Here is a 24,460-nt window from a genome sequence, read left to right on the forward strand (position 1 = left end):
AGCAGGCAAACTGGTTGGGCCAAGCTGGGATCATCAACGAAGCTGAAGCCGAAGCCTTTCTCCCTCCCCAGAAAGGCACCTTATGGAAGGCTGTTGAATGTGGACCTCCCCACCCTTCTCTGACAACAAAAGGGGCTGACTCCAAAAACCAGGATGGCATAGGCTGGGTTTATTAAACTGTCTGGGATGTAGGCAAAGGGGATCTGAAAACACTTGGAGTAGTGAGAATGCTTGCAATTCAAACAGCAAAACACTGGTAAACACAGCATGTCTGCAGTTACAATCGAAGACTGGCTGTGGAAGGAACACAGTTGGGGGTCCAACTTTTCCATATGGGGAAACACGCTGAACAGGAAACTTCCAGTTGAGTAGGAGAACTAAGTGGCTCCCACTGCCCACCTGAGCCTTCACTTCATCAATGAAGGATGACATTTTGGCTGCATAGACAGATATTCTGATGGTAAACAATGGCTCTGCCTAATCTCAACTCAGTTGTCTTTTCTTCCATGAGGAAACATCTCTCAGTTGTGCACTGGAAAGAGGCAGAATAGCTACAAGGGTGATAGGCAGTAACTTCAAATCACTTAAGATTTATTCGAGTACCTGTTTAAAAAACTCAGGCCCTCAGCAAAGGTCCATCGCTTAATGTCACTGTCCATGTTCACAACTGCCACCCTACCACTTGAACGCCCGGCTGTGATGGAAGAGACAGAGAACCGAGGCTGGGGAAATGTGGGTTTCTCTGACCCAGACTGCAGAAATAGAAGACCCTGCTGCCCCCTTGTGGAGACAAAAGGCAGGCATGTCCCATTATGATTGAGCACCTTCCCCCAAAGTCACAGAAGTGGTCCATGTTTACACTCAAGATTGACCATATCCCAACCCAGCCATTCATACTCCAGAGACTTCACCCCCCTTTGGCTTGATAGTATTATACTCTGCCTTCAATAGTGCCAACCCAGTAAAAGATGATACACCTTGGAAATCAATGAAGTTGGTCAAGTTATAACTTGAGAAATGCCCAAGCAGTTCATCTCTACTGGCACCTTCTCGTCTATGAGTTTCTGTGGGAAGATTCTAACCTCATACGCTTTGGTTTAGATGGATCAAATATTTATATGCTATATACATATATACGTATGTGGACAACATAGCAGTATCCTGCAAATCATATCCCCTTATCTAAAGTTTTAAAAATTTAAATTAAAATTAAAAAATTAAAGCAACTTCCAAAAGAGTATAAATACTGGCAAATTAAACTCCTGTCCACTGACCCACAAGCAAAAATAATTTTCATTAAAGACCAAGGCATAAACTGCAAGAGATGCTAAGCAAATACAAAGTTTTAACCACACTTTCATCCAGGAAGCCTGTGTTGGTCAAAACCCTTGTTGGAGGAGCATCTCCAACATCTGAGAGTTCACCCATCCAAACGGGAGCTGAAGATGGGGAAATTCAAACCACCTCCCAGTCCAGGCGATGGGAAGGGAGGGTCCTCTTTTTCATTGGTCCTGAAGGGCAGTCATCTTTGCAAGGGAATAATATTGCAGCTGAAACATAAAAAAAAGGGATTCCATTTATGTTGTGCCCACCATCAAGAACATCCAGAAGATACCTCCTACTTCTTTTATTTTAATTCGTTCATTTTATGTGTCTTTACTTTAAAGCATATACTCAAAGAGCAACCCTTTTGTTTAGTAAAAGAATGAACAATGAGAGGCAGTATAGCACAATGAATAGGGCATTGGACTTGTCAGAAAACCTGAAATGAAATCCCAGCTCTTACGTCTATTAGGCTGGAGGTCATGGTCCATCTCAAATGTCCAAACAGACAATTTGTGCCTGCCCTGTGGTACACTGACCCCAACATAGTGATGCCATTTTGATCCTCTCCAACTACTAAGGACAACAACTAACCAATGTGGTCATGAACAAGTCTTTTAGATTTTACAAACTTGTTTCTTCTTCTGTAAAATATCTATAGTAGGACCTACTTCAGAGAGCCATTGTGAGCCTTAAATGTGATCGTGTATGTAATCCTTAATAGGCTACAAAAATGTTAGCAGTTTGTATTATGGTTGACACTGGGGTCAAATTGACTTTAAGGCCTTTACTTGGAGCAATTTGCAGTTAAAGGAGGAGTTTAATGAAATTCAATAAGCAGCTGCTGTGTGCAAAGTACCTTGTCATAGTTTAATAATAATCGAAATTGCCTAACATAAGAATATGCTCCTTCTCCAGCTGCCCATCACCTGGGAAGGGCTAAACTAATTGTAGCCCCTGAATGTGATGGAAGTACAGCCCTGCAATGTAAGAAAGATTAATTCCAAGACAGCCAGGAAAACAACATATATTAAAAACACAGTGACTTCAACAATGTCAGTGGTAGAGGGCAGCTGGGTAGCTCAATGGATGGAGAGCCAGGCCTAGAGACGGGAGGTCCTGGGTTCAAACTGGCCTCAGACACATCCCAGCTGTGTGACCCTGGCCAAGTTACTTGACCCCCATTGCCTACCCTTACAACTCTTCTGCCTCTGTAGCCAATACACAGTAGTGATTCCAAGACAGAAGGTGAGGATTAAAAAAAAAATGTCAATGGTAGACACAATCACAATACAACTGAAACTGAAAGTTGTGAACTTATAAAGAACCAATACATGAAACGATGGCCCCAAAGAGAGAAAATGATGACACCATCTCTGGCTCCCTTGTGCAGGTAGGTGGGGGAGTCCATGGATGTGGAACACTGAATGCAATATCAGGTTTCTTTTTTAACTTGTGCATCAGTTTTGCTAATTGCTCTTCTTTTTAAAAAATTCTTTGGCTCTCTGGGAGTGGAGAAGAATGCAGGGGAAAATCTAGGCAATGTAAAAACAAAAGAGAGCAATAAAAATTGGATTTCAAAAAAGAGCAAGGTTGGCCCCAAAGAAGGCCAATAAACTGACTTCTCTCTCTCCTTGCTCCTTGGCACAGGTCAGGGTCACAGGCGTGGACCACTGCAGACAAGGTCAGATTTTTTTGATGTGTTGCTTGCTTTTTATGACCTGCAACCCTTTTAAAAAATATTTATTATCATAATGGCTCTTTGAAGAGGAAGAGGAGGGATACTGTGGGAAATCCAGGCAATAAAAAACAAAAAGTTAATGAATAAAAATATCCACAACATACATGATAACTACACAATGTTAAAGAATAAACTGAAACTAGACTGTCTCATAATGACCAGTCTTAGCCCCACAGAAGAGGGGAGAAAATGTACCTCCTTCCTGCGCTTCACTGCCTTGGAGGATGGGAGGTGGGGATCAGTGGAAGGATGGTCACACTTTGGTGTGGAACACTGTACAGACTTACAGATTCAGTCAAGATGTTGGTTTTGCTGAACCACTTTCTTTTTTGTTATGAGGTAGCTTATGAGTAGGGAAGGTAAAGGGGAGATTTTTGGAAACGAAGATGGTGCAAAAGCAAGAGAGAACAACAGGTGTTTTTGTTTTTAGAAAAATAACTTTGGAAAAAGCACTACTTTTCCATGTCACAAGCTTACCCTAGCAATCCTTTCCCAGCCCAGCGCATTGGAACAAGTCTAAGCTGGAGTCTCTCACCTCTCCGGAGCACAGTCACATTCAAAGGATGCTAAAAGACAAAGAAAAGTCAATTTGGAAGCCAAGCTAGAAATGTTTTCTGAAATCAAGTTCTGTGATGGTATTACTAACCCCACACCTGCCTCCTTGAGTCAGGACAAGCAGGCAGGGCTGGGGGCAAAGCTCTGGACCAGTGATTCCCAAAGTGGGTGCTACCGCCCCCTGGTGGGTGCTACAGCAATCCAGGGAAGTGGTGATGGCCACACTTTTTTTGTATTACATTCTATTCTGAGTTCAATAAATAGTTTCATAATTTCCAGGGCGCACTAAGTAAAATTTTTTTCTGGAAAGGGGGTGGTAAGCCAAAAAAGTTTGGGAACACTACTCTGGACCATCCGTCCCTCAGATTTTTTTTTTTTTTACACACTTACCATCCTTCTTAGAATCAGTACTATGTATTGGTTCCAAGGTAGAAGAGCAGTAAGGGCTAGGCAATGAGGGTTGAGTGACTTGCCCAGGGTCACACAGCTAAGAAGTATCTAAGGCCGCAATTGAACCTAGGACCTTCCGGCTCTCAATCCACTGAGGCACCTAGCTGCTCCTTCCCTCACAGTTTTAAAGAGCAGATTAGGATAGCTTTTACTTCCCTTTCCCTCTGAGAGAATACTCTCAGCCTGCAGGACTCTAAATTCCCTGTTAGCACCAATCAGGAGAGAGAGATGAGGAGAAGGATATTGAACAAATGCCTGCAGATCTGAGAATGTTCTTGAGATCTTCAACACCCCCACCAAGAACCAAGTTGGGGGATGCAAGACCTGCTCCAAAAGGCCTTAGTTTGGGCTGGAATAACAAGGGATTTTCATTGAGAATGGAAGGAAAACTCACATTGCTCTCTGCAAACCAATGTGAGGGCTTTTTTTCTTCCTAATTACTAGATTTGACTGTTGTCTTACACTAGAACCTTTTACTCTTAAAAAGAGGAGTTCATGGAGTTGTAAATCTAGAGCTTGAGAAAGTATCTCTGAAAGTCATCCAGTCCAAAGTCTTCACTTTATCATATGGGGAAAGTGAGGCCCATCAAGGTTAAATGACTTGCCCAAAGTCACACAGTTCAGTAAATGGGATTTGAACCCAGGTCCTCTAGTTCCAAATCTGGCATTCATCACTATACTATGATGTTAGACATCCTCACTAGTGGCTATAAAACCTTCAGAAATCTCTGAAGGCCAAGGGGAGCACCTACTTCGATTTACTTCCATCCAATTCAGCAGCCAGTTTTTAGCATTTGCTATGTATGAGGTGTTGTACCAAGGGCTAGGAATACGCTAAAGCAGGGCCTCCCATCAGCATCGTGCTGAGCATCCCTAGCACTGGAAAGAACCTGAGGGTTGTGTAAATAGAATTAGCTCTAGCCATTCATAGCTAAACTTGTACTTAACCTAGGCATAGAAATGACGTCACCCTCACCTTCCTTAGTGGGGAGGGGAGACGAGTTACCCATACGTGACAATAAGTAACAAATCAAGTACAAGGGACTGCCCTTTGGGCAGTCCAAATCAATGTAGAAACTGCCATTTGTCCACTTGAATTAAGAGGTGGACCCACGGGAAGAGGCCTGGACTAGCCTCTCCCTTTCTCTTTATTCCTATACCTTTACCTTCCTGATTGTAAATAAAGTGCTGACTTAGGTTTGATTTAATTATGGAATCAACCTGAATTGTTGATTCCTGGAGGCCACACTTTAAATACATATCTATAAAATACCTAAATTTCCCTCTTACATTTTGGCGATCCACATCGGTCCTAGATCCCTCAATCTTCCTAAATATTCTTGAATTCTTCTTTACCTTAAAACTATCCGTTAAGTCAGCCTTCTCAAAGCACGCTTTGGAGCTGCGATCGATATAAAGCTGTCAGACTGGTGAGATCAAATGGGGCCCTGAAAATTCAGCTAGGAGGCTGTTCCCTTGCCTTAGGGAACGAAATAACCCTATTAGCTGGCCTTGGCCACACCTGGGAAGGACTACTTGGTTCTCCTAGCCAGGCCAGGAGCACACCTGAATAAGGTTTAAAAGCAGCCTAATAGAAGCAAGAGGCACTAGACTTAGCATATTAGTAGATTTTTTTAGGGAGAGTAATTTTTTAGGCTACAAATAGGCTTTAGCTCAGTTCTCTATAATTTCAAAACTGTATTTCTAGTTTTAAACTCTTTAGAAAAAGCAAAAGCCTGGTGGGGCCAGCTAGAATTTAAAACGCCTTTTTTCCCCCCAGAGTAGAAGGCACATTAAAATTAAGAAAAGAAATCTTACAGACTTTTACAACTGAAAAGAGCCTCCCAGAACCAAACTAAGCCTTTGAAAGACACTCCCAACTGCCTCAGGCAGGAACAAAAGGAAGTCTTAAACCTAAAACAATACAACTTTAGCCCAACCCTTAGTAAAAGGAAGGCCTTACCCACTAGTGACAAGAGTAAGTTATAAGCAGATTTATCAGTTTATCTGGAACAAAATGTGGTTTCAGCCTATTAACTCGTTAGTGAACACTATGGAAACAACTTTTCTTAGCCAGTCAGTAACCCCACAGAATACATTCCAAGGGACATTTCTCACACTGTATTTAAGTATGATGGCAATGCTTGTAGGGGTAGTGATTTATCTTTACTTCTCAACAAGGAAGACGAGCAAGTTAGAGAGAAAAATAGAGCATATGGAGGAGGGCCAAGAGCAACTGCTGGCTTATATAAAAAGCAGTGCTAAGTATTTAAAAAAGAGGAAACAGTTGAGAAGGAAATTCCAACAAAAGAGAGAATTATTCCTCCATACTTCCTCATTTGAGGAGTCCCTTGAAAGTGCTCTTGACACACCCTCCACTCAACCCATTGATATTGATACTGCCACCCCCTCCCCAATCCCTACCGCCCCCTCCTCAACCCGTACCACCCCATCCTAAGCCAGTCCCGCCCCCGCCCCCAACCCGGCCAACTCACCCCTCAGCCCCTCCCACACAGTCCCAGCTGCTGCTGCAGCCCCCACCCTATCTGCTGCTACTCAGACAGAGACAGGGACTCAAGATAGTGCAGCGCTATTTCCTTTAGGAGAAGTACCCACTTTTAATACTGAAGGAGACTTGGTGTCTGTAAGACATTTTACTCCCTTCTGCCCAGACGATTTAGCTGGATTTAAAAAGAATATGCCCACTTTTGAGAAAGAACCATTTTTAGTTTTAAGAAAATTAGACAATATATCCCAAACTTATGACCCTAGCTGGGAGGATGTTGAAAATGTTTTAGATGAACTTCTGACACATGGTGAAAAAGAGAGGATCATTACTCGGGCCAATCGTAATAAAGGTAAAGACACATCTAACTGGCCCCTCAAAAATCTGAAATGGAATTATAACTCTCCAGTAGATATTTAAAAAATTGCATGATGGCAGGGTGGCATTATTAATAGCTATAAAAGCTTCTGCTGACAGACAAGACACTTGGGCAAAATTGGAGAAAACTAAACAGCGTACCGAATGAAACTCCCTCCCATTTTATGGACAGACTGATTGAGGTTGCAGAAATATATTTGAGCCTTGATTTAACCATGGAACGGGATATTAAACATATAAGTAGACAATTTGTAGAAAATTCCTGCAAAGTAGTCAGAGACTATTTTAAAACTAATTGCCCAAACTGGGAAAATATGAACCTTGGAGAATTAAGGAAGGTGGCATCCTATGTTTTTAGAGGCCAAGCACAAGATCATGAGGATGATACTGACTCAATAGATACTTTAAAAGCAGAAAACAAAATGCTAAAAGAAAAACTAAAAAATAAAGGAGAGATTGTAGCCTCTCTCCAAGAATCTAACAATCAGCACGCTATCTGTTCTTTTCTGTGCAAAAAAGGGCCATACAATGATGACTTGTAGGAATTTCTTAAGGTTTTCCAGAAATAATACCCAGCCAACAAATAACTATAGGAATAACAACAGAAACAGGAATAGCAATAATAATAATAATGATGATTCCAGGAATAGCAATTTTAGGCATGATAGAAATGCTAGAAATAAACCTTGGGATGATAACTCATACCAAATGACCCCACAACAGTATATCTTAAGTGGAGCTTGCCCCCAAACTAATCAGGGTGCTAATGCCCCTCTGGGGGGGGCCCATGGAGCCCAAGCATCTTTATGGAGGTGCATGGGGGGAGGGAAGGCTTTGGAATCAGAAAGGGAAACCTTTGACTTTCCAGACCCTGATGTTCTAATGCCTATTATCCCCATACATTCCCCCCTAAATAGTAAGGAACCTCATGTAACCCTAAAAGTAGGAAATTCATATTATGATTGTTTGCTGGACACCGGGGCTTCAAGATCAGTACTGGTGAGCAAGCCAGATGTAAACTGTAATTCTATTGGCTCTCTAAACGTAGTAGGAGTATCAGGAACACCTCAAAAGGTCCCAAAACTTTCTCCTCGTATGGTAAGTCTCGGACCTTTATCAATTGAACACTCCTTTCTTTTAATGCCTGGGAAGGGATCTATTATGTAAACTTAAAGCCACAATAATTTGCAATCCAGATGGTTCTATATCACTGGAATTGTCGGAGGACTCTTTAAACTTACTCCCTGTACTTCTTTCAGAAGAGCAGGAAGTAAAGGAGCCTCCCACTTTTAAAATCCCAGATGATATCCCGGAGTCTCTTTGGGCCACATCTTCTACTGATGTAGGCCTACTTAAATCAGCTGTTCCTGTTCAGATTAAAACAAGAGGAGGGCCAGCTCCCTCCATTCCTCAGTACCCCTTATCAAAAGAAGCCATTGAGGGAATAACCCCAGTGATAAATTCACTAATTGAGCAAGGAATAATAATCCCATGCAAGTCAGAATATAATACACCTATTCTACCTGTTAAGAAGCCGAAATTAGGCCCAGATGGAAAACCCCAATATCGATTTGTTCAAGATTTAAGAGCTATAAACAATCATGTTATAAAGAGACACCAAGTGGTTTCAAACCCAAACACAATTATTTCTTCTATTCCCAGTACAGCCACTTACTTTACGGTCATGGACCTGTGCTCAGCTTTTTTCTCAATTCCTATTCATGAGAATTCCAGACATATATTTGCCTTTACCTGGAATAATTCTCAGTGGTCCTGGGGACATCTCCCACAGGGTTATTCTGAGAGCTCATCTATCTTTGCACAGATTTTGAGCCAAGATACAGATAATATAATTAATATATAATATATAATATATAATATATAATAATATAATATAATTTAAAAATAGTAAATTGATTAAATATGTAGATGACTTGCTCCTGGCTTCACCAGATGCTGAAACATGCCAAGAAGATAGCAAAGTTCAGTGGTGTCTCCCCAAAGTAGAATATTTGGGGTTCATCTTGACAGCTGGTTCACGATATATATCCCCTAAGCGCATTGAAAATATTCAAAAATTGAGCAATCCTACCACTAAAAAACACTTAAGAGCAATCTTAGGAGCAACAGGTTTCTGCAGACAATGGATCCCTTGCTATGGGGAAATTACTAAACCCCTTACATTCGGTCCCTGAACCACTTAAATTAGAGCCAGAGCACAAGTTAGCTCTATCAAATTTAAAACAAGCTATTCTGTCTGCTCCTGCTCTAGGCATCCCAGATTATAACAAGCCATTTACTTTATATGTACATGAGTATAGAGGAGTAGCTTCAGGTGTTTTAACCCAAACTTTGGGACCATATCAGCGTCCAATTGCTTATTATTCAGCTCAGCTAGACCCTATAGCTGCAGGTGCACCGCCATGTCTTAGAGGTGTAGCTGCCACAGCTCTATTAGTGACAAAAACTGTTGATCTAGCATTGGGATGCCCATTAACAATTATGTGCCCACATGAAGTGGAAGCATTATTGCTAAGACATAGAACACAGGCATTTTCTGATCAGAGAATTACAAGATATGAAATAACCTTGCTAAATAATAAAAATATTACTTTAAAACGTTGTACAACTCTTAATCCAGCCACCTTGCTTCCTGATTTACCAGTTTCAGAAGAACCTTTACATAATTGTGAAACACCAGTGTCCATGGCTGAAAAGCCTCGAGACAATCTCCTGAACACTCCTTTAGAGAATCCTGATCTAGTTTTATTTACTGATGGTTCTTCCTTTATGAGGGATGGCATACGCTACAATGGAGCTGCTGTAGTCACAGAATTTAACACTGTATGGTCAGCTTCACTGCCCTCAAATTTAAGTGCTCAAGCCACAGAACTCATAGCTCTAAAACATGCATGTATAATTGCCAAAGATAAAAAGGCAACAATTTACACGGATTCTCGATATGCACTTGGAATATGTCATGCAGTGGGTATGTTATGGCTCCAGAGAGGATTTTTAACCTCAGCTGGAAAATCTATAGCAAATGCAAAAATTATTAATGAAGTTCTTTCTGCTCTCCAGCTACTCAAAGCCCTAGCTGTAGTTCACTGCTCTGCCCATACAGGTGGCACTGACCCTGTCTCTAAGAGAAATGACTGGGCAGATACTGCTGCAAAGCTAGCAGCTATAGAAGGGCCTGAATTGATTTTAACATTAACAACCACTGATGACTTAAATTTATCACTTTCCTATGATGAGAAGGAAGTAATAAAATGGAAGCAGAAATTTAAAGCTAAACAGATAAATGGAGTATGGGTGTCCTCTGAAGAAAAACCCCTGCTCCCTAGACACTTTTATCGCCAAATTTGCCAATCTATTCATAAAAATGGTCATTTTGGTACCCAGGGCATCATGGACTCTGTTAAGAGAGTATGGATAGCTCCTGGCATAACCACTATAGCCTCTAAAGTGTGTGCAGCTTGCCCTACCTGCCAAGCATATAACCAACACGCTTTCCGTGGCAAGGCTTTTGGTGGGCGTCCATTGGCTTACACACCTTTTGAGCACCTACAAATTGATTTCATAACAATGCCAAAGGCCGGACAATATAAATTCTGTTTGGTCATAGTGGATCAACTGACCAGGTGGCCAGAAGCATTTCCTACTGCCCGAGCCAAATTGGCCTTTGTTGCCAAGGTGCTTTTTTTTTTTTTTTTTTAAAACCCTTACCTTCCGTCTTGGAGTCAATACTGTGTATTGGCTCCAAGGCAGAAGAGTGGTAAGGGTAGGCAATGGGGGTCAAGTGACTTGCCCAGAGTCACACAGCTGAGAAGTGGCTGAGGTCAAATTTGAACCTAGGACCCCCCCGTCTCTAGGCCTGACTCTCATTCCACTGAGCTACCCAGCTGCCCGCTCCAAGATGCTTTTAAAAGAAATCATTCCTCGTTTTGGTCTGCCTGCACGTATTGACTCGGACAGGGGGAGTCACTTTACTGATTCAGTTTTATCTGAAATATATTCATGTCTGGGGATAACTCCCAAATTCCATGTACCATACCATCTCCAGAGCTCAGGCCAAGTTGAACGGATGAACAGAGAACTTAAAACTATGATTGGAAAATTATGTACTGAGACACACCTAAAATGGCCTTCAACTTCCAGCGCACTGGGGCAACCCAGCCTTCATGGGATGGCCCGTTTGAAATTTTATTAACCACCCCAACAGCTATAAAGATTGGAGAAAAGGACTCTTGGACTGATGGGTTTTTGAACAGCTACTTTAATTGTACATGTTATGCCAATAGGGGACTGCCCCCAATTGGTTTCTTGTCAATGCGCTTAGCAAAACATTGGTTTTGCTTTCTCTCTTTTCCATTTCCCCTCTTATCTCTAACTATTGTAGTTAGAAGACCTTTGTGGGTATAAGATGTTTGTGTAAAATGATCACTTGGGGTGACTAGGCACCCAAAATGATCATCGGGGGGATTGTGTAAATAGAATTAGCTCTAGGCATTCATAGCTAAACTCTTACTTAACCTAGGCATAGAAATGATGTAATTCCTCTACCTTCCTTAGTGGGAGGGGAGACAAGTTACCCACACATGACAATAAGTAACAAATCAAGAACAAGGGACTGCCCTTTGGGCAATCCAAATCAGTGTAGAGACTGCCATTTGTCCACTTGAATTAGAGGTGGACCCACGGGAAGTGGCGAAAGACACTATCTCTTTAAGTATGTTGGTTACTTCCTGTGGAGGCAGTTCCCGCTCTGAACATGGTGCTGACAGGTCTCGGAGGAGACCTCAGGCAGCTTCTACTCTGAATGGTCACGTGGGTAAGTTAGGCTGACTTCCTTGGCCTACCTAGGCCGCTTCCAAACTCTGCCTTAAGCAGGCACTAGCCTATCTGGTTGCTAGGCCTTGAGGCTTGCAGCTACATTTATTTAGCCTTTTAACCTTCTCTCTAGTCCAGGCCTTCGGAGGCCTGGACTAGCCTCTCCCTTTCTCATTATTCCTATACCTTTACCTTCCTGATTGTAAATAAAGTGCCTTAACCCGATGCTGACTTAGGTCTGATTTAATTATGGAATCAACCTGAATTGTTGATTCCTGGAGGCCACGCTTTAAATACATATCTATAAAATACCTAAATTTCCCTCTTACAGGGTCTCTCCACTGAAGCTTGAGTGCCCAGACAGAGCTTGTGGAGGAAGGATTTTTTCTGAGTAAAATAAAAGGCCAATCTCAGACATGGCCCCAACTCACCCCTTCACTGTGCTGGACCACTGTTCCGATGTTCTGCAGATTCTGGAAATTGTGGGTATTGACTGAGCCGAACTCCACAATCTCATCATCCACTTGGAGACCCTAGAAAGAGGAGACAAATGTGCATGAGAGATTTTCATGAGATGTCCACTGTCTAAAGCCTCTCAACATCCATTGACAGGCAAGGTGGGAATCTCTTGATTAGCAGTGCTTCATTATTAGGAGCAATTGTAAGATCACAGATTTAGGGGAAGAAGGGAGGGACCTTCAAGGTTCTCTGGTCCAGTGTGTGATATTGGAAATTTGGGAGTCCTTGAACTAATTTTGAGGTCCCTGATCTAAACTTCCTGTGGACATTTAGGGCTCCTTGAGCTACATTTCCCATGATTCCTCTTGTGTAATCAGGTGGGCAAGAAGTATAATAATGTAAACAGGAATATAAAGACTGAGGACTGGATTTGTACGTCCTTTTTTGTGATTGTGGAGCAGGAGGACGGAAGGAACAGGTAAATGGCGGGTCCCTTTAAAATAACTCAACAGGTACGTGGCTTCATTTTTCTAAATGGCTTTCAATAAACCCTTTGAAATCATGATATTTTTAATTTTATCATTCTATATTAATTTTATTTCTTACAAGTGTCCTCATCTGACAAAGGACACTGGACCCCAAAGAAGAATGATCTCTGTAGGCTCCCCAAGGCAGGAGTGGGTGGCATAGCAAGGATTCGAATCTGATTCCAATCCCAGGACTCTCTCCCACAGGAGCCAGAGCAGCACTGGAGGTGGGGAAGAAGAATCACCAGGAAGTGATAGGGACACTTTTTAAAAGCCTTTTAAGAATCCAGAGTGGCATTTAGCAGCAAGGCCTGCAAAGGAAAGAGATGATTTTTCCTACCAGGAATGATTCTAAAGATAAACCTGGAAGGTGGAAACCACTTCCTCCTGCTGGATATTACCAACAAGTTTCAACTACTTGTGACACTTTGGAGTAATCTTTGAGGGTTATGTGCCAAAAAGAACATTCTGAAATGAAAAGTATGGCTCTTACTGGGGCCTACATGTGGGTTCTGGGGCAGAAACAACCACTGGCTCTCAGAGGAATGCAGGCTGCTCTGCCTCAATAGCCCGTGCTTTTATTTCCTGCCTCTACTACTTAGCCAGGCTATAGGAGGTGTCATAGAGAAACTCATTTCAAGAACAACCATAAATGATCTGTGCTCTCAATCCATCTCAGCGAGAAAAACCAAAGCATTGAGAAGACCAGGGATTGGCCTAGAGTCCCCATGGCCTATGGGCAGCAGGAGGGCCAGGCCAGAAGCACCAAGGTGCTGCCCATCAGCTGAGCCTTGCCCCTTCTTCCTTCTCAGTGAGCTGTTCTCTTAATACTTGGACCTCTGCACACCAGGTCCTGTAGCAGCTGCTGACTTACCGAATTGCTGGCAGGAGAGCCAGGGCTGATGCTGTTCACTTTTGCAAAAGGCTGAGGCAAGCTCTGACCTGGTCCCCAGCTTGAACCCTGGCCCTGGTTCATAGCCTCATTCTGGGCCTCAGCTGCGTCTTTTGCTTGCTTCTCTTTCCCCCTGGCATGGAGTTGGTGCAAGGCTTCCTCTACCTGCTTCATCAGAGCTTTGTGGTCATTCTGCAGACCTAAAAGAGAAATTCCTAATAGAGAAGGAAGCACGCCATGTCCCCAAACCAAGGCCAATGTACTTCTTTAATCCCACATTCTTAGTCAAGTTCTTCCTTCTACACAATTGCCTTCAACTGGGAACTATCTCCAAATGTCCCCGCCAAAAACCACAAGGCACAATTCTGACTAGGACTTGTGTTTTAGTCGTACCAGTCAACGTGAAGTTAGCCACAATGGCTTTTGTCTGTGGAATTCTTACAGCAAAATTATAAGATCATGGATTTAGATCTAGATAGGACTTCAAGGGTTGAATCCAACCTCTTCATTTTTTACAGATGAGAAAACTGAGGCCCAAAGAACTTAAGTTATTTATACAAAAAGGTAGTTAATGGCATAAGTGGGATTTAAACCCAGATCTTCAACTCTAAGTTGACTTCCACTGTTGTCAACCCAGAGATTCATCTGTCACTACCATTTTACCAGAATGTTTAGTGGAGGCCAAAAGATAGTCACTGGACACTAGAACTAAGGACTCAAGACTTCGACTTCTATTCATTTTGTTTCCTAAGCTACATATTCAGCAAGTTATGTTCACGTATACTCACAGATGATGTTGTGCCTTGCTGTACGAACTTGATATACATCAACGTCTGCACGAGGATATCCCTCGATGTCAACCAGAGGTTCATTCATCCCAACTCCTTTTTGCTGGGGAGAAGAAATGAAGTTAATAGTGGTCATTAATATAAACTCATCATGTTCTCTTTTCCCAAAGCATTTTATTTTATACCTATGAGGGGGAAAAATAGGTACTTACATGGGAAAGTGTAGTTCATGTTATGACAGAGTCTGAACCCAAAGGAAGACCTCAGGAAAGTAGACAGCCTACTCCCAGGAAAGAATCTTGTGCTCAGAGTGCTGGATCTGAGTTCAAATCTAGACTCTGCCATGTGTAACCTGTGTGTTTTGGATCTAGGAATTTAACTTCCTGGTACTTCAGTTTCCTCATCTGTAAAATGAGAAGGTTGGGCTAGGTGGCCTGTAAGAACCCTTGCAGCTCTAGATTTATGGCCTTATGACCATCTAGGCCAGGACCTCAGGAACAGTCGAGTACACATTTGACATGCAGTCTCTTTCTGAATGACTCCCAGATCTTTCTGGCTTTTTACACTTTACCACCCTTTCTGAATGCTACAATCCTCCTCGTAGCTCCTCAAACCTGACACTCCATATCTCCCATGGGGGGAGACAGCATGATACAACCAACAGAAGGGAAGCACATTAAAGGAGTTCAGGAAAGCTTCTTGTAGGAGGGATTTTAGCTGGGACCTTAAGGAAGCAATGAGAACCGGGAACCCCAGACACTTGTTTGGTCTTTGTTCAGGGCTTTTTTTGGTCCTGATCTGTATGTTCTGGGATCCTGCTACTGCTTTTTCAGGTACTGAGTGCTGTGTTCTTGAAGGATCTCAGGAGCAGTTGGAGGCAAAGATATGCAGGCATTCAATATTCTGTAAGTTGTCTGATCTAGAGCAAAATCTGATTGATGCCTTCCTGGTCTAAGCCTTGCCAAATCCCAACCTTTCCCTTGAAGACTTGCCCCTGGTGGAAGCTCCAGTGAACTACTGCTGGTCCAGCTCCAATGAGCTAGCCGGAAGGCTCTGCCAGTTCAGAACAAGAGAACTGGAGACCTGTCCTTGGTATAAAGTTATCCTCCTAGCCAGGTGAAACAGTTGTAGGACCAGCCCAGGCTTGTGTGATGAATCCACAATCTGGATAGAATCAAAGCCACACAAATCCTACTCAGTTCTGTACATTCTCCTTATACCATGCATAGCCTCAGGTTCAGTCCTTGTAGGGTCCCTCATCACCATGGGTCTGTGATCTGTGTCTTGTAGGGTCCCTAATCACCCCGGTCTGTTCTCATTCCTTCCTGCTCTTTGCAAGGCACATAGCTTCAGGCCCTGCCTTTGGGTGCTCTGAGGCACCTCTCCAAACTCATAAGGCCTCTGGCCCCCTCTCTATGGTCACCAGAACTGGCAAATGACTAGTGGTTTTCCCCTCCTGGATTTCTGACAACCAGTCCACATCTCCATGGTGTTCTTCCTTGATCATTGTTGGACTAACTGTGGAAAAGAGCTAGGCTATGCTGCTTCCTCCTACACTGCCATCTTTAATGGTCTTCCTCTCCCTTCTAAGTTTTCCTTTTGAACAAATCTGGGCATGCCACTTCTTTGTTCAAAAGATCTCCTGGTCTCCTATTGCCTTGGAAGAAATATAAATTCAGTCTGGGGTTCAAGACCCTCTCTGTTTTAGCTTACAACTACTTTTCCAGCCTTATTTCACATTACTACTCCTTACAAACTACATTCAAGCCAAGCTAGACTATCGATTGTCCCCTATATTCCATAAACATGCCACATCTCTCCTTTGGGTATTCCCACCGAGTATCCCTCATGGCTGGAATGCACTCCTGCCTTACCTCTACACTCAGAATCCTTGATTCCCTTCGAGTATGAACTCGGCTCTCTCTGACCCTCTCCCCACCCAGGTTGTAAGTGCTGTCCTTCCTCCTCAAATTACTTATCTATGTATTGTTTTGAGTGAAATTTAACAAAAAAGGTAAACTGAGGCATGCTTCTCCAAGGAAGTTAATATCTTATTCACAGGGAATGAAACCTGAGAATGAAATGAGTCAGAGCTGCCTCAGTTTCCAGCCCAAGACTGCCAAGCAAAAGGATAGGCTCCCCTTTTAAAGGTTTTTGGAAATATAGAACAATATAAGTAACATCATGGGGTTGAGGACAACATGACTGGTTACACAGCTGGGGTGTGGGGAACAATATGATTGGTTGAAAGTTGGAAATCAGGAGCTAGTAACAACCCCTTCTTTCCATCCTTTGACTAAAAAAAGTTTATTATTTGAGTCCACCTGCAAGGCCAAAGATAATGGCCCAGATTTCTTTAGGGAACAAACCAGACATTCCTGAAGGACAGATTGGTGGTGTAAAAATACGGGGCCTCACTTCCCTAGGCCAAGTCACATCCCCCAAGGTTAGCAGAATTCCTTGAGGGAAAAATAGAACAGTGATTAACAGGAGAAGTAGATTTCTAAACTTAACCATCTGAAATAAGTTGAAACCATGATTTAGGCAGTTACAGGACAAAATCAATTACAGGATAAAATCAAATACTTGTAAATAAGATCAATAAAAATGATAAAGAATTAATTTAAATCTTCTCCTTACATATTGTTTCCCCTACCCCTATGGCTAGTAGAAAGCAAGCTTCTCAAGGATGGTCCCCTTCTGGTTTTTATCTTTGTATCTCCGGTGCCAAAAGCAGGAGCATAATAAATGTTTGCTGAATTAAATTGCTGAACTGAGTGAATGCAGTGAATCATATGTCTGGGACACTCTCCCTTCCTAGGTCCAATCGGTTAATTGGATAGATAGGAGTGAAACCCCCAAAGAGAAGAAAGCCATTGAAATTTTACCCTTCTGAAAAAAAAAGTGTCCTGAAAACTTTTTAAAACCCTCCTTTGTGGGGCAGCTGGGTAGCTCAGTGGAGTGAGAGTCAGGCCTAGAGACAGAAGGTCCTAGGTTCAAACCCGGCCTCAGCCACTTCCCAGCTGTGTGACTCTGGGCAAGTCACTTGACCCCCATTGCCCACCCTTACCAATCTGCCACCTATGAGACAATATACCGAAGTACAAGGGTTTAAAAAAAAAAAAAAAAAAACCTCCTTTGTATACATCTACAAGAACACAGAAAATAAAAATGTGCTGTCCAGCATATCCACAATGAGGAGGCCTGATTCTTAGGTTCATTTTATTTTTGCTTCACCCTTTTCAAAACTGTGTTTCAAACACAGCTTTCCCAGACTTCTAGAAGCCTCCCAGATTGGATGCAATGTCTCTGATTTCCCCTAATGCCTCTCAACTCTCCTAGGCAGTGCACGGTTTTATCCTTTTCCAAATAGGCTTACTAACTTCCAGGTTAATTACTAATCATTAATTTCCTGCCTAGTGTTATAAACTTCTCAAGGGCACAAAGGCAGCAGCAATTTCCTTGTCTCGCTAAAGCACATGGGTGATCAATTTAAAAATAAAATACTCTATCCTACAAAGAGCAAATCAATGCATTCCCAAGGGATGCTCTGTGTTCTTGGCCTAGTAGTGAGAAGCAACCTTTCTGATAGGAGTACAAGCTGGGTCTTGGTCCCAGTGGCACTTTCAGTCACAGTGGAAATCAGGGAAAGCATCTTTCAGAAGGCTACGTGGATCACGATAGCAGTTCCCATACACGCCACGCCACAACATTTACAAAGCTCTTCACATCCACTGTCTCTTCATCCTCACAGCAATGCACAGGCGGGATATGTTAGTCTTTGGGTTAGAGATAGGTCTGGACTGTTGCTTCCACTGATACAGGGAACTCCCCAGTGATGTGGCTCTGCACCTTCTTTACATCTTCTCTGAGGGAGCTACATACTGCCAGAACTGAAAGCTTAAAGGATTTCTCTGAGCTCATGAAGCCAGTATGTAGGAGGGGTAGGAACTGTCTCTCTTTTGTTTGTTTGTTTTTTTGACCCCAAAGCCAACTCTCTATCCACTATACCCATCACCCCTTCCAGTGATTCATGGGAAACCAGGATTGATCTCGGACAAGAAGGGAACTGCTCCCAGGTCGTAAAAGGCAAGATGGCATAATGGGTAGAGCACTTGACTTGGGAACCAAGAAGGCTTCTTCAGATTCTATCTCAGGTCGTTACACAAACTAAGTCACTTAATTTCCCCAGGCCTTGACTTTCTTATCTTTATCGATGATTGTACCTAATGGTTTCTAAGACAGTCTCTGCTCTCAAGGAACTCATGTGACACTGGCACAATCTAATGGGCAGGTGAACAACATACAAGCAAATATAAACAAAGCAAACTATATACAGCAGTGGTTCCCAAACTTTTTTGGCCTACCACCCCCTTTCCAGAAAAAAAAGATTACTTAGCACCCCTGGAAATTAATTTTTTAAAATTTCAATAGCAATTAATAGGAAAGATAAATGCACCTGTGGCCATCACCGCTCCCCTGGATCGCTGCAGCATCCACCAGGGGGCAGTGGCGCCCACTTTGGGAATCACTGATATACAAGATAAAAAGAAATAATTAACAGAGAAAGCACTAGAATGAAGATATAAAAGAGAATTTCAGTTGGGACTTAAAAGAAGTCAAGGAAGATAGCTGGAGAGGAGGAAGGAGAACATTCCAGACATGAGGGATAGTCAGAGAGACTGCCGGAAGTAGAGAGATGGAATGGCTTGTCTGTGATACAACTAGGAGGCCAGTGTCACTGGATGGAAGAGTATATGATAAGTAGGATAGAAAGGTGAGGTTAGGGGTTGGGAAGAACAGTGGATGGAGTGCCAGGCCTAGAGACAGGAAGTCTTCAGATTCAGATCTGACTGTGTGACTCTAGGCAAGTCATAAAAAACAAACAAACAAATAAAAAAAAAAATACCTTACCTTCTGTCTTAGAATCCAATACTTAAGTATTGGTTCTAAAGCAGAATGGGGGGGGGGGTGTTAAGTGACTTACTCAGGGTCACACAGCTAGAAAATGTCTGAGGCCAGATTTGAATCCAGGACCTCTTGTCTCCAGGCCTGGTTCTCTATCCGCTGATCAACCTAGCTATCCCTGGGCAAGTCACTTAACCCTAATTGCCTAGCCCATAAGAATGATTCTAAGGGGGGAAGCTGGGTAGTTCAGTGGATTGAGAGTCAGGCCTAGAGATGGGAGGTCCTAGGTTCAAATCCAGCCTCAGACACTTCCCAGCTGTGTGACCCTGGGCAAGTCACTTGACCCCCATTGCCTACCCTTATCACTCTTCCACCTAGGAGCCAATACGCAGTATTGACTCTAAGACGGAAGGTAAGGGTCTTAAAAAAAAAAAAAAAGAATGATTCTAAGATGGAAGGTAAGGGTTTTTTTAAAAAGAAAAAGAAAAGAAAGATGGGATGGAATTGGCAGGAGACTGGATGTGGGGAGTGAGAGAGAGTAAGGAGTCCAGAATGACTTCTTGGAAGAGGATCGTAATGCCAAATGCAGTAACAGGGAAGGTAGGAGGTGGGGAGAGTCCAAGGGAAAAGAGAAGGAGTTCTGTTTGGCACATTTAAGATGTCTACTGGAGAGGTCTGAAAGGCAGCTAGAGGCGTGGGATTGAAGGTTAGCAGAGAGACTGGGACAAGAAAGATTTGAGAATTGAGCACAGAGTAATTCTATGGGCGCCAATGAGATCACCAAGGGAAGTCAGGGTTAGGGAGGAGAAAAGACTTGTGTTGTGAGGAAGATTATTATTTAGTTATTAGCTTAGTATTAATATTAGACCTAACAGGAAGGGCTGGAGAATTCCACATGGAATGGGAAAGCAGGAAGTGGCTTGCACTCTCTGAGAAGGACTCCATGGTGGTTGGGACAAGCAGTAACTGATTCCCTGGGAGACATCAGAGCTAGTGGAGTTGCACCCTGATTCCCTGGGATCCTGGAGTGTGGCAAAGGTTGGAAGCAGAGGACATCTATCCTGCATGACAGCACTGCGTAGGGAGTGATCTGCGATCTGGTGGACAGCTTGCAGACTTCCTTTCCCTACTGGGCTACTTTGGACCATCAGTTCTGGAGGAGTTGGTTCCTGGCATCCTGAAAACATCTCTGGACTCATCTCTGGACTCTACTGTGAGGATTCCCATTCCAGTACCGTTATTCTCTGGGCCTTGCCTGATTTAGGTCTTAGATTAGTGTAGATAAGTCCCTCCCTTGACCCTGTGGTTTGCCCTTAGCTTGTAAGAGTAGAATCCCTTATTCCCATCCTTTATTATTGTTTCCCTCAATTAAACTGTTATAAACCTTTGCCTTTTGCCTGCTGGTTCCATAGGCCTTTGCCTAGGTGGGCTGAGTGACTGTTGGGGCCTAACTGCCATTTTCTGTTAAAGTTACCTCCTAGTAGTTAAACCCAGTCTCCCTACCTTGTTTGGTCCCATCATCTGTCATTCTTGTCACCCTCACACCCTTCTAAGACCCACATTTTAATATTTAAGGCACCTTCCCTGGTATTCTCCATTACACTTGGGATAGAACCCATCACATCCAGAACCACAGGATCTCAGAAGAGCAAAGAAGCAGAGAGCACCTTAGCCTAGACTCTACCTGAACAGGCAAAGACTGCCCTACCTTTGTCACATCCTACACAAGTCCTCTACTTGAGCAGTTACAAAGAGAAGCTATTCCCCACCCCAGACTGCCCATCCTACTTGTGGACAGCTTTGACAGGAAACTTGCCCTTCTACTCTCAGTAATTTACCCACACTTGGTCTCAGCACCTCTCGTTGTTTTTGTTTTTTTTTTTTACATTTTTAAACTCTTAACTTCTGTGTATTGGCCCCTAGGTGGAAGAGTGGTAAGGGTGGGCAATGGGGGGTCAAGTGACTTGTCCAGGGTCACACAGCTGGGAAGTGTCTGAGGCCGGATTTGAACCCAGGACCTCCCGTCTCTAGGCCTGGCTCTCAATCCACTGAGCTACCCAGCTGCCCCATCTCAGCACCTCTTGAGGCATTTCCATAGTATCAAAGAGTATTCTTGGAAGAGTCACCCAGAAGGCTGAGCAACACAATATAGTAGTAATAAAATTACACACATTTCCATAATTATTATGGTTTACAAAGCACTTTCCCTATGACAGGCCTATGAAGTAAACTGCAAATCATAGGATCACAGGAACGACTGGAATTAAGGGCTATAAGGACCCCTAGATCTCATTTTGTCCAACCTTTCATTTTACAGATGAGGAAACCCAGGCCCAGGGAGGTCTAGGATTTGTCTAAGGCTGAAGAGCTCAAAAGCAGCAGGGCCAGGATTTCCCATACCCAAATCCACTGTTTTCTTGCTGGAAGTATCATTTGCCAGATAATAGGCTGGGAAAAGAGAGGGAAAGTACAGGGAGATCGGAAGTATAACTGGGAACAACCCAACTACTCTGGAAGCTGTGGCAGCAACAACAAAGGACCAGCAGGGGAGTTGGAAGCCTCTTTTCCCATGTAAACTGCACAGTGCCATTTAAACCCTCACTCGTGTGCTGACAGCACTATAAAAACCGTAAGCACATTTCTTCCCAAAATCTTCATGTACTTATGAGCTCCGAATTTGACAAGGAAGAGATAAGGAATCATCATGTTCCAGGTCTGGGGAAACCTCACTTGTGTAAAGGGGCAAAATGTAAGGTTCCAATCAAATCTGACTGGCATGATGGGAAGTAATATGACTAAAAAGGCAGGTGGGAGCAACCTGTAGAGGGCTACCTATATCTGAGAAAGGAAATGGACTTACAGAGGATAACACAGATACTAAGTACTGGAGACAAAATTAGAAAGCTGCTGTCCCGTCTCCAAGTCCTGGACTTTTCATTTCCCACAATACCATACCGCTCCCTTCCCCCCCCCCCCCCCCCCCATTGCCTTTCTGAAGGACACCTGGTCTGTGGCAAGAGAGAGCCTAAAAATAATAAGAGCGGGCAGGTGCACAGGATTTTAGTGAGAGGATTTCACAGAATGTCAGTACTAAAAGGAGCCCCTGTGATCACTGGCCAAAGTGGTGACCTGAACCTCTCTTAAGATGTAGCGTCCCATCTGTAATATAAGGATAACAGCACCAATAGTATCTGTCAAACAGAATTGTGAAGAAAATGTTTCTATAAACTTTGAAGTGATATAAAAATGGAAACCTCATCCAATAAAGTGGCTGAATTGTAATGAAACTACCCCTGAACCCATAAGAGCAGGGATTAAGTCCTAACCCTCAGAGTCTCTCCCAATGTGTGATAGAAAGGAAGGAAGGAAGGAAGGAAGGAAGGAAGGAAGGAAGGAAAGCTTCCCCAACTCCTCTTAGTTCCAGTGCTTTTGGAGGTGGCTTTATGGCTCAGTAGATAGAACACTAGGGCTGGAGTCAGGAGGACCTGGGTTCAAATATGGGCTCAGATATTTTCTAGTTATGTGATCCTATGCAAGTCACTTAACCCCCATTGCCTAGCCCTTGCTGCTCCTCTATCTTAGAACTGACACTAAAACAGAATATAAGAGTTAAACAAACAAACCAAAAAAAAAAACTTTATGGTCCTCACAATCAGTGAATCTATCATTATAGGCTCCAGCAAAGGGAGTGGGGAGGCTTGATGTGTGGTTAACCATCTCTGAAGAGACACGCAGAGTATAGGATGATACAAAAGTCAGAGTTGGAGAAGGGCCTTAGAACATGGAATTCAGTTAATTTCAACAAATATGTATTTGGCACCAATTAGGTACAAGGCAAATGCTAAATGAAGGGAATACAAAAGGAAAATGATCCCTGCTAAGGTAGAGCTAATACTCTAGTAGGGGATATAACATGGAAATAAATTTGTAAATACAAGAGCAATACCAGGGGATTTTGAGAGGAAAAGACCACAAATGCCTTTTGCAAAAGGAGGAAACTGAGTTGGATTTTGAAAGAAGCTAGGAATGTGACAAGGCAGTCATAAAGAAACAGTATATTCCAGGTCTGAGGAAATCTCACTGGTGTGAAGGGACAAAATGTAAGAGAATATGTCATGCTGACATGATGGGAAGTAATATACAATATGACTAAAAAAAAGTAGGTGGAAGCCACCTGTAGAGGGCTTTAAAGTCTTCTAGGCTGAGTTTATGTGTTAATTTTGGGTAGGGAATGTCATGTCTGATCTATTTTTTAAGAATATTTGGGGGGGGGGGGCAGCTGGGTAGCTCAGTGAATTGAGAGCCAGGCCTAGAGACGGGAGGTCCTGGGTTCAAATCCGGCCTCAGACACTTCCCAGATGTGTGACCCTGGGCAAGTCACTTGACCCCCCCATTGCCCACCCTTACCACTCTTCCATCTAGGAGCCAATACACAGTATTGATTCCAAGACGGAAAGTAAGGGTTTATTTTTAAAAAAAGAAAGAAAGAAAAAGAATATTTTGGTAGGGGAGGGCCTTAGACCATGGAATGTCAGAGCTGGGAGGGACCTTGGAATAGGTAATGGCAGGCCTGGGATGGGGTTTATAACAGGGAATGACAGGACTGGGAGGGGACTTAGAATATGGAACGTCAGCGCTGGGAGGGGCCTTGAAACATGGAATGGCAGGGCTGGGAAAGGCTTAGAAAAGGGTAGGTCAGGAGCGGGAGGGAGACTGTTCATTTCACAGAGGAGGCCTAGAGGCCCAACGCAGGGAGTTCGGTCCCCCGCGCAGCCGGCTGTCCTCCCAGCTCCCGGCACCCCGCCCCCGCCCCCTGGGCCCAGCTCCTCCGCACTCACGTCCTCCAGCACTTCATAGTAGGCCTTGATCTGCGCCTCGATCTCATCCTTCCGCCTCACCAGCTCCTGCACGTCGCTGATGGTGACCGGGGCCTGCCGAGGACTCGATGGCTGGCCCCTCTTGTCTCCAGACTCTTTCCTCTGCGACATCTCCAAGTCACCCGCTCCCGGCAAGAACGACAACTACGGCTCCTCCCGCGGGTCAAAATTCCTCTGCGCGAGATTCAGGAACAGGAAGGGGGAGGGATGGGTGGAGAATGGA

At 43.4% G+C, this 24,460-nt stretch overlaps 1 protein-coding gene across 1 annotated transcript; it reads right to left on the minus strand.

Annotated features, from left to right (window-relative positions):
• Positions 1-149: 149 nt before the first annotated feature.
• PSMD9 (proteasome 26S subunit, non-ATPase 9) lies at positions 150-24,460 on the minus strand. Its single transcript, XM_044658768.1, has 6 exons — positions 24,199-24,460; positions 14,453-14,555; positions 13,647-13,864; positions 12,218-12,319; positions 3,542-3,630; positions 150-1,550 (listed from the first exon to the last, which is right to left on the minus strand). The coding sequence occupies exons 1-6, from the start codon at positions 24,346-24,348 to the stop codon at positions 1,523-1,525; spliced, it is 690 nt and encodes a 229-aa protein (XP_044514703.1). The 5' UTR covers positions 24,349-24,460; the 3' UTR covers positions 150-1,522.

The sequence above is a fragment of the Gracilinanus agilis genome, chromosome 1, assembly GCF_016433145.1.
Source record: "Gracilinanus agilis isolate LMUSP501 chromosome 1, AgileGrace, whole genome shotgun sequence".
Taxonomy (NCBI): Eukaryota; Metazoa; Chordata; class Mammalia; order Didelphimorphia; family Didelphidae; genus Gracilinanus; species Gracilinanus agilis.